This window comes from Chenopodium quinoa, unplaced genomic scaffold, assembly GCF_001683475.1.
Source record: "Chenopodium quinoa cultivar QQ74 unplaced genomic scaffold, ASM168347v1, whole genome shotgun sequence".
Classification (NCBI taxonomy): domain Eukaryota; kingdom Viridiplantae; phylum Streptophyta; class Magnoliopsida; order Caryophyllales; family Amaranthaceae; genus Chenopodium; species Chenopodium quinoa.
The window spans coordinates 4,216,777-4,232,469 of NW_018745684.1; the positions used below are offsets into that span (position 1 = coordinate 4,216,777).

General features: G+C 35.7%; 2 protein-coding genes across 2 annotated transcripts; both read left to right on the forward strand.

The window, feature by feature from the left end:
- The first annotated feature begins 636 nt into the window (after positions 1 to 636).
- LOC110717787 (NADH dehydrogenase [ubiquinone] iron-sulfur protein 5-B-like) lies at positions 637 to 4,266 on the forward strand. The gene is made up of 2 exons (XM_021896552.1): positions 637 to 910; positions 3,900 to 4,266. Exons 1-2 carry the CDS (start codon positions 761 to 763, stop codon positions 3,996 to 3,998), a joined length of 249 nt encoding a protein of 82 aa, XP_021752244.1. The 5' UTR covers positions 637 to 760; the 3' UTR covers positions 3,999 to 4,266.
- Positions 4,267 to 5,315: 1,049 nt separating this feature from the next.
- Positions 5,316 to 14,341, forward strand: LOC110717545 (N-glycosylase/DNA lyase OGG1-like). The gene is made up of 4 exons (XM_021896272.1): positions 5,316 to 5,951; positions 6,370 to 7,171; positions 8,858 to 9,068; positions 13,622 to 14,341. Exons 2-4 carry the CDS (start codon positions 6,405 to 6,407, stop codon positions 13,841 to 13,843), a joined length of 1,200 nt encoding a protein of 399 aa, XP_021751964.1. The 5' UTR covers positions 5,316 to 5,951; positions 6,370 to 6,404; the 3' UTR covers positions 13,844 to 14,341.
- The last annotated feature ends 1,352 nt before the right edge of the window (positions 14,342 to 15,693 follow it).

The following is a 15,693-nucleotide window of genomic DNA, read 5'->3' on the forward strand; positions in this document are numbered from 1 at the left end:
GTAAAAAAAAGTTTTAATCGGTAAAATTATTAAATTTTAAAAACAAATATAATAGCAATTAGTAAAAATAATTTAATTTCAATGAATATTTTAATTTCAGCAAAAAAAACAAAAGATGAAGTGAATACGGCAAACACAACTTGATTTAAATTGAAAATTAAAAATCTAAACTTTGACTGAGCATAATAGATTATAGATCTATCTGATCTAAAATCATGTACGAGTAAATGAAAGACGGGGCAAAATCACAAAAGTAAAAGATAGAAATTGACCCAATTTAAGAATATATTTTCTTCACCTTATTATTTGAAAAAATTGGTTTAGTTTGGTAAAAGCAAGTTTTTTATTTTTGAAACAGGTAAAACAATTTTTATTTTTTTTTAGAATAGGTAAAACAAGTTTTAGTATACTCTAATAGCAGTAATAAATTTTTATATGTTTAAAAAAAATTACAGCGCGTTTTGTGTGCGGCTGATTATACCATATGACTACTTATAACATTGACCGAGTAACCCCGTAATAATTGGCCAATGCCCACACGTTAAAGTTTGTGAAAAATTTATTATGTACAAATAATTTGTTTTTAATACAAAAAAAATAATTTAGATCAACAAAAATGAGAGGATGGTAGGTTTGACCCGACCCGATGCAAAGTAGATGAGCAGATTGGCAGGTCTGTGTAGTGATTAGTGAAACCTCCAAAACCAAATAATCATCGTTCTCCTTCGGAAAAACGAGTTGAAGAGAGAGAAAGAAAACAATGGCGTCGGGTTGGGGAATATCAGGGAACAAGGGAAGATGCTACGACTTCTGGATTGACTTCAGTGAGTGTATGTCTCGTTGTCGTGAACCCAAGGACTGCTCTCTCCTTCGCGAAGATTACCTTGAATGCCTTCATCACTCCAAAGAGGTTTCTTTTACCTTTCTCTCTCTTCCATTTTCATTTTCCTTTCTTCACTTTCATCGTCCCCATTTCTGATTATAAAAACCCTAATTTTATTATTGCCTGTTGCTCATTATTTCTTTTTAGATCTTGGTTTTATAATTAATTTTTATTTTTATATTTTTTTGTAAAGATATGGCGATTGGTTTGATGTGTTTCCCTTTTAACAATTTCGAAGATTGCTGCTTGCAATTTTTTGGATATTTACTTGATTTATGATCGCCAATTTTCTCAAACTATTATGGCTTTGTCATTGTAAAATTGATTGTTTGTTGATTAGTGTCTGACTTTTAAATGTATATGAAATGATACGGTTGAGTTAATCAATTGACCTGGGTACAACCATACAAAAAATCATTAGTAACTTACTGTTGTGATTATGTATTGAAGGAAATTGAACATTTTTAGAAAATTACGTTGATCTCTATTATTAAAATTACGGATTAAGGCATTTTAATGTATTGTATCATGAATTTCTCATTAATATTAACCCCTCTTGGGGTTTCCTGTTGAACATTTCCAAATTGAACCTTATTTCACTCCTTCGTCATATGTTGGCACTCTTTTATATTGCCAACATCATTAAGAATACCATTTGCCAAATTAACGCCCGTTCTCTTTCTATTACATCCTTACAATTGTTATCTAAAGCCCAGAAAGAGATCGGAGATATCATACAAGTCTATTTAGGCTATGAAAATAAGAGTGGGTGAAGGGGAGAGAGAATGGGACCCTATCATGGTTGGTCTTTGAGCAAGCTAAATTAGTAAATTAGCAATAAAAATAGTAGATGTATAAAGCTATGAAGCCTAGTGTTTAGATTAGTTCTGGGTTCTATCTATAGTCTGAGTGACAATATTGGGTACTAATCCATAATGTCATATTGGAACTTAGAAGCGATTTTCTTAGCCAAGGTATGGCTTATATATTTTCAGAAATCTGTTGTGGTAAGTGGTTTTAGTAGCTCAGTTTTAGGTGGGATCCTTTTCACAACAACTGAGATTTCTGAAGGTTTGATGGTTGCTGGTAAATAGTGTCACCTGGTAGAAGCATGTAAGCTGTCAGTTATTAGAGCACGGTATGCAGGTGCAGAAAGTTACAGAATTGCCCCAATATGCTATATTGACCTAGTAGTCAGGTGTTTTTGTGGCCTCATTTGTTATTGTTTCATGTATATTATGTAAAACCTTCAGTAGAAGCAAACTATTGGACTCATTCAAGCAGGTTCAAGTGATCCGTGGTATGTTACACCTGTCTTTACCCCTGATGATTCTGTTTTTCTAGCTATTAAGTAGGTGTACAATTGGGGAGTAATGACAAGGACTTTGGAAGTAAGGCTTCTTATTGGGTTTGTTTGTGGGATAAAGCTGTTTCCAGGCCTCTTTTTGAATGTATGTCTTGTGGTCTTTATGAGTTTATCAATTTCGGATGTATAGTGTAATTCAATCAATAAATCAAAGCCTTAATCCTATAAGTGGGGTCGGCTACATGAACCAAAAGTGATCATTCCGTGTAGTCATTGACAAAAATCTTCCTCGTCCATCCCTTACAATCCAATACCTCATTTTCATGCAAATTCATATATTTCATATCCTTCCTAACTTCTTCTAATTAAGTCATTTTCGGTCTCCCTCTCCCTCGTTTAACCCCTCCATGGTCCCACTCTTCCACTCTTCGTACCGGTGCACCCTTGGGTCTCTGTCTTACATGTCCAAACCAAAGCAGACAATTTTCCTGTAGTTTGTCTGCTATGCCTGCCACCCGTACTTTCTTTCGAATAACCTCATTTCTGATGTATAGTGTGATTGGCGCACAAATTTTCCACGCTGGTTTGTTGGACTCTTTACTATACAATATTTGATACATGATTTCTTGGTTCTTTTTAGAAAAAAATATATATATATAAAAAAAATTAGTTTGTAGGAAAATCCAGTTGATGATGACAATTTCCTGTTATTTCGGGTTTACTTCAACATGATGGAGTGTGAATTCATTACACAAATCGTAAAACTTTAAATTCTTCTTGAAGATTGCTGCAGGAAATGAATGGGAATTCTGAAATTGAATATCAGATCATTGGTGATGCAGCAAACTAGGTCTATGATAACTGACCAAATCTGGTTATCTATTCTGTTTGAGATTGATTGAAGTATAAGCCAACCTTTTGTTGGTGAAAAATCTGAGCTTCCTAGTTCATCAATGACATGTAATACAGTTGAAATGATGTAAAGATACATATATGTTCATACCCCTTAAGTGCTCATTATATTTTTAGAAATGAAAAACAAAGGTGGCATCTACTTGATGTTGTTTCCTTGTATTTCCTTCATCCAATTAATTTTCTAGTGTCATCATGGGAATTTGGGGAATGTCTTGGGCACATCTAAAAATGGACAGTTTTTAGGAACAATGAGAATAAATCTTCATGATGGCTATAGCTTAGCTATGTCATAACTCATAACTTTTACAGCTAGGCTTTGAAGGTTGCCAATGGAGAATTCTTTTGCTTTCTTTGATAATATGCTTGCTTTATAGTTATTATTATTTTTTTTCTTTACTGTTCCTGGTTTCCATGATCTGAGGTTACCACTTTAACTAATTGCCAATGCCTCTGGTAGCTCAGATTGTGGAAACATCCCTGCTCATGCAGTTTTCACTGATGGTGCCAAGACTTCCAACCAAGAGTACATCTGGGGAGGGAGGCTCTCATTAGAAGCTTTAATCTTGTCCCAAATTACACTCCCTCCATCGTAATTAGATTATAAGATGCATATAAGCTATCTCCTTTTCAAATATAATTAATATATTTGATCGTGTAACCCAGTTTGCCACTAATTAATTCAAGTGATGAGGATAGAAGCTACAAAAATACAGTAACATGGTTAGGCACATTATTGGCATACTTTATTTTGAGGCTTCCTACGTAATTAAGTATATTTGTTTGATTAATTTGCAGTTTCAAAGAAGGAACAGGGTGTACAAGGAAGAGCAGCGTCAGATAAGAGCAGCTGCAAGAAAGGCGAAGGGTGAAGACAATAGTGATACTCATCACTGATGAGCTATTATGATAAATCTTGGAATTCCGTAATAAAAATTCTGTTGTTTGATTTCGACTGGAATTGCATTATATGCGTTTTTGAGTTTGTCAATTCATCATGTGCAAATTGATGAGGAGAATTTTTGTTTTGCTCGGTTTCCATGACATAAACATTGCGCAAATATTGTTGCAAAATTCTCATCTTGGATGCTTCAAATTTGGCAAAATTCCACTTTTGGCACCTTTGATTTGGGGGTATAATTCTACTTGGGGTTTCTTAGGTAAATTCCACTCTAATTTTTAATTTTTTTTTTATTATTTTTTTTTTAATGCTAATATCTTTCTTGTCAAACTAATGCGTTTTTGAGTTAATGCGCGTGCGTCACAACTAGTCACGGCTGGGGAGTTCTTTCACAGCTTGAATTTGTGTCACAGCTTTAATTGTTGGTAATATTAATAAGGGAAATAGGTAAACAAGTGATTTTAGGGTTACAAATGTTTGCATATCTAGCATCATTAGTATTATTGAGCAAAAACCACTAGGACAGACAATTTTTGGTGGTAATAATGTAAATTTATGTTTGGCATTTGAATAAATGGAGTAATAACTAATACTCCCTCCGTTTTTAAATACTTGCTTTACTTTCCATTTTTGGCCGTTTTTAAATACTTGCTCCATTTCCTCATTTGAAAAACTTTTACAATATTTAATTCATTTCTCTCAACTAGTGGAACCTAATAGAATTATATTTTATTATCTTTACGGGCTGTTTGGTAAGTGGGATTATGGGATGGGAATGGGATAATAATTCCTAATCTTTATAAACCCATGTTTGGTTGGTGGGAATTATGATATAAAATGGGAATGGGCTTGGGAGTAATTAGCTTGTATTCCCTACATTTTATTACTTGGGAGGGGGGGGGGGATAATATTTTGGGGGAAATTCACTGAATTGTTAAAAAGACAATACTATCCCCTCTTTTATAACATATATTTACACTTTTTTAATTTGCAAAGGGTAATCTTGTAAATTATCCTTTTAATCCCTCTATTATTCCCACATATCAAACATAGGATTTAAAATTTCTCAATCTTATTTCCAAAATATGCCAAACAAAGGATTGAGATTATTTCATGAATTTTCACCTATTAATTCCCACTCCCACTCCCACCCTATATTCCCCAAATTCCCATTCCCATTTGCCAAACGCCCTTTTAGATTCTCTCACCTTCAATTTACCTTCCAGCTAACCCCACTACCTCCATATCTTATTACTTTCTCTAATTTTTCCTAAAATTTCGCGTATGGAGAATTGGAGCAAGTATTAAAAAAAGGAGGGAGTAAGTATATTGTATTTTAAAATAAAGATTAATGTTAAGTAAATCAGAAATAAAGATAAAGTGACGTCGTTAATGGAGAGCAACAACTTTAGTGGCAACTAACAACTTTAAGGGCAAGGTGTTTAACTTCCTCCGCTCAAGAGCTCCATTGAAGCCACTATTGAACTTTTTCTTCTTCAATTTCTTAACGGAATAATTATTTTGACAATGTCAATTATCAAAAGCTGAAACTACCAATTGTTGAACCCTAGATTAATGCAAAAACACACACAAGTAATGCAGTTAAAAAAAAAAAAGTACTATATGCAATGATTTGACCTAAAATATGAGATAAATGTCTAATTAGTGCAAATAATTTGAAATAGAGATAGTAAATGTTGGAAATGTTTTATGAAGACCAAAGTACCCATACATTTTCCGGTTTCCCACTCGTTCTACAATTACTCAGTCATACTCTCCTCAAACACTAGTTCTTTCGTCCCTAACCAAATAAAAATTTTCGTTGTTCAAATGTTCGTTGATCTATCAACTCAAATTTAATGGTATCGCATGCTTCTAACGGTAGCTCGTATTGGGTTTCGGAAAATTCATCGATTTTGTAGGTTAACTTGAAGTCGCCGGAATTATTAGTGAGTATTTTAATCTGTTTTCTGCTTCTCTTTTTTGGCGAGAATTTGAATAAGTTCTGAACTACTGAATCCAGAACTAGTGTTTTCAGTTAAGATTACGAGTTAATTTGAAACGATATTGTCATTGCTTTGTCTTAATTTATGTCAGAGTTGGGATAATTTTCCCTAATTTAGGAAGTTATAACATTTCATGCTTAAATGGAACTTTTCTTGTGCTTCATCGTTTCTTGGTTGTGGCTCGATGAGCCATTATTATGGAGAATTGGATAATTGTGATATAATTACAAAATTATCAGCATGTTAATTTGTTGGGCTTGCATATTTGTGATACAACTAGCATATTATTATCGTCCATTGGAGGATATATGCTATGAATTATGGAGTGGTTGACCACTCTTCTCCAATGCCTTATTGCCAGTTTCAGGAAACGCTGTAAAACTCGTAACACCAATCATGAAACGGAGGAGACCTTTTACTTCTCCTGGTTCTGCTGTTAAGTGCACAGCTCCCTCAACCCCACCAACTCCGCGCAATGTGGACATCACCCAGTTTGCTAAAACCAAAACGAACCTCAACTCGGAAACTTTGTCCCACTCTTCAAATAGACCGTCTAAGAGATCTCTTTCGCAAATTCTCAAAATCCAAAACTTGCCAACCGATAAATGGGTGCCCCTTGATTTGGGGAAATCAGAGCTGTCTTTGCCCCTGACTTTTCCAACTGGACAGACCTTCAGGTGGAAGAAAACAGGGACACTCCAATACACTGGCGTTGTCAAGTCTCATCTGGTGTCCTTAAAGCACCTTGAAAATGGTGATGTCGCTTACCAATTTCACCCGGTTATCTGTTCTAATTCCAGTTCCATTTCCAACTTCACTGAGAAGGAGGATGCTAAGATAGCTTTGCTTGATTTTCTCAATGTGGGTATTCGTCTGGCTGATTTGTGGGAGAGTTTTGCAGCCTTTGATCAGAGGTTTTCTGAGCTAGCACCCCATTTGGCTGGTGCCCGTGTGCTTAGGCAGGATCCTTTGGAGTGCCTCATTCAGTTCTTGTGTTCATCTAATAATAACATTCAAAGGATCACTCGAATGGTTGATTACATTTCTTCTTTAGGTCATTATTTGGGGAGTGTTGAGGGGTTTCAATTTTATCAATTTCCATCATTGGAGCGGTTGGCCATGATCTCTGAAGAGGAGCTAAGGGAGGCTGGCTTTGGTTATAGGTTGGTTTTCCCCTCATTTTGCATCTAGATTAGTTTGTCACTTTCTTTGTCTTTTGTCTTGAATCACTTGCGTTTAATTTTCGTGAAGATTAAATGGCTTGCAAACAGAAAGGAATTCTTCTCTTTTCTTTTATTGTTATAACTTATAAGGTATAACTTCATGTATGCTCAACTAAAATTGATTGGTCAAAATATCATGATTTTTTGTGCTTGGAATGTCATGGTTTTGTATTGTTGGATGTCACTATAAAGGCTGCTTAACCAGTTTGAGATTTTGAGTTGAGATCTTTTGAGCTCCTCCTCTATTGCTGCTACATTGGTGAACAAATTAGTGTAAGTCTTGGTGCTATGATTTTTTTTGACACGAGCTAATTAGCTCCGCACTAAGTTCTATCAATTGTTTGGTTTTTGATTGTTTTTGGTGTGAATGCAATACTAACATGAACTTCTTACGATTTAAGTGGCATTGTGAAGATGAGGTACATGTGATTTATGTTGAAAATAAAAATAATTTAGCTTCTATTGCAATCACAACTCAATAGATACTTTTATTGTGAGGGTTGCCAATACATAATAAAAAAGTTGTTATATCTTGCCTAGAGGTGGGCACGGGCCGGGCCGGCACGGCCGAGGCACGGGCCCGGCACGAGCCCGCCTGAGGCACGGCACGGCACGGCACGGTGGCCCACCGGTGGGCCGTGGGCCGTGCCGTGAACACCGATTTTGGGAAAAGGCACGAGCACGGCGTGTCGGCACGAACACTGGCCCGCTGGCACGGCCCGTCGGCACGACCGGCCCGTGGCACGGCACGGGGCACGGTTAATAATAATAAAATTATTCATCAATTATAAAATAATAATAATAATAATAAAATAAAATTATTGCACCTTATATAAAATAAGCTATAAAGTTAAGTTATTCATCAATTACTATACGATTTTATCATTATAAATTATTGTATTATCGATTTATCGTATCGACTTATAATAAAATTAAATAAATTATTCATCAATTTTTGTGTTATCGTACTCGTAAATTTTTAAATTATGTGCATTGTTACTTTTTGCTAAATAATAATAAATATGTATAATAATAACATAAATAATAAAGAGTAAAACAACTATAATAAATTAATAATAAAAAGCACATAACAATATAATAATACAAAAACATAAACATAAACATAAATTAATAAACTTATTTAAATATACTTATTTTACAAGTTGTTTTAAAAAAAATATATATCAATTAAAAAAAAAGAAAAAAAAAAAAAGTAACTTCGGCACGCTGCCCGGCACGGCACGGCACGACAGGCACGTGGGCCGGGGTGTGCCAAATTGTGGCACGGCACGGGCACGGCCCGCGACTTGGCTGGCACGGCACGAGCCAGCACCGGGCACGGCCAGGCACGGCCCGTGACGGCCCGGCCCGGCACGGTGCCCACCTCTAATCTTGCCTGTGATCTTCTGTGCCTTGGCCATCACCTCCGCTCTGTTTTTATTTTATACTTTTTCAGCCTTTTAGATTATCTTATACAATTCCCAATACGCCTTTATGCATCCTTTTTTTTACTTTTTTTTTTTTTTTTTTTTTTATAAATAATGTGTCCTCTTCTTACCTTTGTCAGAGTGCATAGCTTTTCTTGTCATTGTTTGTAACTTGACTTCCATTGATTTGCATGAAAAGAGCAAAATATATAGTTGGCACAGTAAAAGCCCTGCAATTGAAGCCTGGTGGTGGTGTTGAGTGGCTTTCTTCTTTGCGTGAATTGGACCTTAAAGAAGTCATAAATGAACTCTCCACTTTTCCCGGTGTGGGTCCAAAGGTGGCATCATGTATAGCTCTCTTCTCCCTGGATCAACATCATGCAGTTCCAGTTGACACACATGTCTGGAAGGTAAACAACTGTAAATTCGTCAGTGATTATGGCCTTCTTTTTTACTGACATTGTTGTTGGATAGAAGTTTTGGAGGGCAGGGGAAGGGGAGGAATAGAAGGTTCAATTTCTTTTGTTTGGATAACAATTAGTTAGGCTTAAGTAAAGGGGGGTGAGCTGTTTCTTGTGATGTGTCATGTGTGCTCCCTGATGCTTTTTCTAAGCCAAATACTTCTAGCATCAAATTGCCTACCTAATCGTTAAACGACTTAAACCTTCAATTGAACTTATTTGAAATGGACTATCAGTGTTGGCAGATGATCTTCTCTGAATTCCGACCAATGTATAAAAAGGCTCAAGGGGCAATGAGGCGATAAAGGTCTTGCTGCGCCTTGGCCGCTCCTCGGTTTGCCTCTTTGAAGTGAGGCGCACAACATTAAATAATTAAAGAAATTTGCCTATATGTGCCTCAAGTGTGTTTTAGGTGCGCCTCAAGTGCGCCTTAGGTGCATCGGTAGGATAGAAATATTGTATCCTTTGATACATAAAATCAAAAAGTTTTGGTCTAATTTCCCAAGTAGCTGTGGAAGTTGTCATTGGTTGAAAATTTGATGTTTTTAAAATTTTCAATCTTCCAACGTTCAGATAAATAAGAATAGTTCATAATGAGACTTGTGAAAGGTTGTTAACTTGCTACCCTTTTATTTTCCTTCCAAATCTTCTGTCGAATTCAAATCCTTCTAAACCAACATCTTCCATTCACGTAATTTTTCCTTCCTTTCCTTCTCCTTCTCTCTCACTTCTTCCCCTCCTTTTCCTTCCCAAATACTAAAACTTCATTGTAAAGTTGAAGACTATTCTATAAGCGTTAGGCTATGATGATCATTTGCTTCTTATGTGGCTCTTTTCTCTTAGGCTTATTATTGTTAAACTAAACTTATTTTTGCTACTTAATTTTTTTTAACAATAATTAATTATGCTAAACTTTACTTATTATCGCTAAAACTTATTTCAATAAGTGGAGAACTGAGCCCAAATTGTGAAGTAGTCTAGTAGTCATCACCTTTTTTAGTATAGTGGAAAGAGCCTCTTTGCATCCGTACTTTCTACTTCTGTGCATTTGACTTCCCGCTTTTTAGAATATAATGGATTCACCATCTTCAACTTATTCTATGTTGCACACTCTTGCTCTTGTTGGCATTGTGATTTCAGGAGTTAATAACCACACGTTAAAATAAAATAAAAAAAATATGAGAGGGACGTTTATGTTGTAATACATTCAGAATTATTAGAAATGTGATTGAAAACAAGAGTTGCATACTGAGGCAACTTCTGGTGGTCAGGAAGTGGTGGAGAAATTTAGAAAAAGTAAATAAAAAAAAAAACTGGAGAGAGTGAGAAAATGGGTGGTGGCCTGGCGGGCAAGGAGTAAGTAATTGAGTTGAGTATGAGAATGGTCAGTTAGTAAACTCATACTAGTAAAAGAATTTGCAACCTACTCATACGGTCCAGAAACAATCAGACCGGACAGTTACTGGAACCGGAATATGGCTTTTTAGGACCAGGGACCGGACCTAAAAATTCCGGTCAGTATGGTATTGGATCTGTGACAGGCTAAAGTCGTATCACCTAATCAAAAATAATTCCTAAAACCACTACCTAATATAGATAAGGAAGTAGGGTCAAATCCACAGAGAAACAGGTCTTTCTATTTTTAATTAATTAATATAATCTAAATTATCAAGTAACCAAATTGTTTTGTGAGAATTAAACTAAGCGAATTAAATAAGGGAGGAAATCAATAATAAAAGGCTATATTAAATAAGGGAGGAAATCAACAATCAATCATCAATGCATAAATTAATTAGATCATAAAGGGCTTTCGCTACGTATTACAATCACAAAATTAATCTATCGGTATTAAATCGCATCTCTCGAATCTTGACTTAACCATTTATAAATTAACCTGCCTATTGAAACTAAGCCTAAACATCTCGAATTAATATTGCATAACTCATACAATTAAACCTGGCCAAATCTAATTGCATAGCATTATAACAATCAATAGGAATTTAATCAAGCATTAACAATCAACAATAATAATTTACCTCTTCATATTATTTATGAATCCTCACAACCCTAGAAATAAAATTACTAACACATAATTAAATCTAAGCTAAGCAAAACAATTAAACAAGTCATAATTAATTAAAGCAATTAAATTACTTAAAATAAGAAGGAAAAGAAATTGTTACCATATTAAACGGAAAGGATGAATTGCATAAATCAAAAGTATGGAGAGAAAACAAGTGTTAATCGAAGCTTAAAACTAAATCTGGAATTTTGTTAATGAGAAAAAGCGTAATGAAAAACGTAATCCACTCTCTAAAGATAAAACGAATTTATACTAAAGCCTAAAAATCCTAATTAAAGAAAGACTAAAATCGCTGAAACTCTTAATAAATACACGTGCCCGGTCAAGCGCGCCTTTTTCTTCTCTAAGTCTTCGCTCGCGCCCGGTCGGGAGCGAGACAGGGCGAAGGATGCTCTCTCCCATATACTTCGCCCGGTCGGGCGCGCCTCAAGGCGAGGGCTTACCCTTACCCGGTCGGGCGAGCTCTCGGCAAGGCCTTCTTCACTTGGGATCCTCAATTGGGCTATTTTCTTGGCCCAAACGAATTTCCTCTTGAGTCTTGAAACACGGTCCGTTGCCTCGAACTCTTTTTCTTCATCGAGCCCTTAACCACCAGTTTAATTGCTCTAACACGGCCTTGGGCTTCGGAATGTGGTCATAATAATGCGTTCCTACTCTAATGCTCGTAATGGCTCAAATAAGTCCGGGGAAATGCTCCAAATCCGCAATTTCCTATAAAACAATACCGCAAGTACGGAAACACTAGAAAACGCATATTAGTAATAAAAGTGGCTCTAAAGAGCCGAAAATACTCCTAACTATGACCAAGGGGCGGGGATAAAACACTATATAAAATGAACATATCAATCTGTTGGACCTTTTTGCTTTTTCCCCCCCTAAAGAAAACCCCTAATTCTTTGAAAATAACATCTGGTTTCAGTCTTATCACGCACATTCCTAGTTTCCTACCTACTCACATGATCTCTTATCCTCACCATATAATTTTTTTTTTCTCTCCGTCCCAATTTTATCATCACATCTATGTAACATCTTACATAATTATTAATGTTGTATATTGTTCAAAGTTTGACTATGTAATCAAAACAGTCCCTTTAGGATGAACCAATAAAAGGGTCTATAGAGTCGTGAAGGTCTGCAAGGCTTAAGCTTACAGACAATAACTAAAAAAGCAGAATAAATAGGTATGTAGTCATGAGAGGTACTGGATTGGTGATAACACGGTGTTGTTGAAACTATTCAGGCATGTAAAGCAGCATGTGCTTTTGACTACTATACCTTACCAAATGAATGCAAGTAGAACAAAAGAAGGATTGGACTAAGTGGGATAGTTGAAATGCTGAAAGGTAAAGTACCAGATCATATGTGATGTTGCATCATAGGTGAGGGCCTTCGGGGCTCCTTGTTGACTAGAACTTTCATTCTCATGTCTAAAGCAGCATGAGGGTGGCTAGTCTGCGTCAATTAGCTTCAAATAGGAGCGAGTGTTTGGAAGCTGAAGGGGCCTTTGATGTTGATAGCTGAGTTTTCTTTCCTTAGTATTTTTTAAATATGGTCTACGTTTATCAATTTTCAGTTGGTTGTCACAACCATGGTGTGAACTCTAATGTTTGATGGATATGTAGCGTATGTAGTGGCATATATACATTATTCTAGTTAGATAGTTATATGATAGCTCAACCTGAAGGATATGCTCTGCTTATAGTGCTTAGGGTCCAGCCTATACATTCATAAACCAGTTGTGAACAAGGTCTACGTTCAAAATATAAATTATTATTGCATTTGTCATGAAGGTTGCTGACATAACAATCTTCGTTTCCTGCTGAGAGGTTGCTTTTTCCATCCAGTTGTATCTTTTGCAGATTAATTCATCTTTCATGACTTATACCTTTAATGGTTGGCGTAGAGTTAACATCTGGCATGGTGACTGGATCCTTATAAACCAAGACCCCACCCCCAAGTGTTTCTCTTTGTTGTTTTGGATCTTTGGGGTAGAATATCTTTGCACCTGAGGAGTTTGATTGCTTGCTCTGCACAAACCAAACACTGTTGGTTAATTAAAGGAAAAGGATTTATGATTAATTTTGAATTCAGTTTACTATTACATCAATTAGAAGCTCCAATATATACACAGGTGTACCTAGCTCTATGTACTCAATAATATTTTCTGCTCCTTTGCTCTTAGAACTCTCTCACTCAGTTTATTTGCTCATTTCAAGAGCTCCAAAATCCAAATAAGGGAATGTGCACATAAATAGTATTGGGTAGTTGGGGGGCACCTGAATATTGCAGAAGTTGCATGCATCAATCAAGGGATGTTTGCTATCCTTGGCTCAATTGCTTGTATTTTCTTGATTTTTTCTCTTGTTAAAGTCATTGTTTTGATTTGTTGAGCTTCTATCGGCGACGGTTGTTTGGGCAGGTTGCTACGAGGTACTTTATGCCTGAGCTTGCAGGTGTCCGTATGACACCAAAGCTGTGCAGTAGTGTGGCTGAAGCATTTGTTACTAGGTATGGGAAATATGCTGGCTGGGCTCAAACCCTACTTTTTGTCTCTGAGTTGCCCTCTCAAAAAGCTATCATACCATCAGAAGTTTGCTATATGAAAGAGAAGAATCTGTTGGACAAAAAAGTTATTTTGTGAAAATGAAGACGTGTGTGTAGCCAAGTTGTGATAATGAAGATTGGAGACGTAGAGAACAAATGATACTTTTCATTCTGATCCATGGGCTGGTCTCTTGCTGGGTCTCGTCTTGCTGCTAAAGGTACTTCTCTAGTTCTCTGGACTTTGTTGCCCCCATGGTCAACTTCAAAAGGAGGATTTGGAGGCTATGTTCAGCAAGTGGGTTACATCAGGTAATGTATATTGTTGGTGAGATTCCTACGATTGCTATAAGACGTTTCATTGCTAGCAATTGGAATCATGTAGTTCAACCTGAAATATTCTTGCATGATGAATGAGCGATTAAAATGAAACTTTCTGAATCATTCTTTACACCAAGACATCAGACTTCTCCACCAGTGAGAGGCTTTTCTGGAAATTATGTCTCTGTTTGAATTACGCTTATAAATTTTGGTTATGATTCTGTAAATCGCCAACAATGAGTTTCCATAGGTCTCATTCATCTCATCTTAGTTTGCACTTGTACTTCTCCTTCTTTATTTATGTATTTATTTGAATTTTAATGAATACTCTCTACATTCCTTTTAACTTCATTCCATTTCTTTTTGACATGTTTGTCAGGGCACATTTAAATCTTTACTGCCTCTAATTACATCTCAATAAAAATCATAAAAGTTTGATATTTAAAATATTACTCATCAAAACAAATCAAACAAGAACTCCACTTGACTCGTAAAAGATTTAGGGTGTTTTTTTCACGAAAGTTTCTTATGTTTTCATGATACAAAGCCATGTCTTCTCATAGTTCTAGAAACACACAACTTGATGTTCCCTCAAAATTGAAGTCTTTAAACAAAATTCCAAATTCGTGATTCCATAAGTTTAAGGTTGTAGAAGATTTTAAGGTGATTCTTTCACGAAAGTTTCTTATATTTTCATGATATAAAGCCCCATGTTTTTAGAATTTGAAAGCCTAGAATGGATTTTTCCATTAGAATTGAGGTCCTAAATCGAAATCTCAACTTTGCAACCCCGTTTGATGATGTATCATTTAGTAAGTTAATGATTGATACTCAAGCATCACATACATTAGCTATCCAAACAAAAGAACGTAAAATCAATATTTGATGAATTGTTTTGCAAACGGTAGAATTACATGATTCATATTTTAAAACATGGAGGCACCATATCTTAGAAACCTTGGGGGTACATTTTTTTTTTGAAATTACCTTGGGGGTAAATGACTACATATAGGGATGTTAATGAGCGGGTAAGTAGTTTGAAATTTTCAATATTTTAATAGATCAAATACAAACAAAGCTCGGCTCGAAAAGTTAGGAACAAACACACTTTTTACTTTAGAGTCATAGTGCGTTAACTAGGGGTGCTTATGAGACGAGACAACTCGTAGGCTACTCGAGCTCGACTCGGTCAAAACTTGACTCGAGTGAACTCAACTCGAGCTCGAAATTGACTCGAAATATTAATGAGTCGAGTCGAGTTGCTCAATACTCGACTCAAAAACTCGTGAAAAACTCGAATTCTTTTATACATTATTATATTAAAAAAAAAAATTGATTCAAAAACTTTATTTTGCAATAATAATGAATAAATATAACATTTACGTACTCATATCATCACATATACTTCGTATATTTCTTATAATACAAAATTAAAGAGAAGGAACAAATGTTACACTATATAAGGATTCTGCTAAGATCAAATCAATTAACAAGCTACTCGAAATTGACTTGGTCAAACCTCAATTCGGTCAAAGCTCGGTCAAAACTCGAGTGGAGATATTCCAAACTCGAACTTGAACTCGACTCAGCATTAGAAACACCCCTATCGTTAGCTTACATAAATATTCT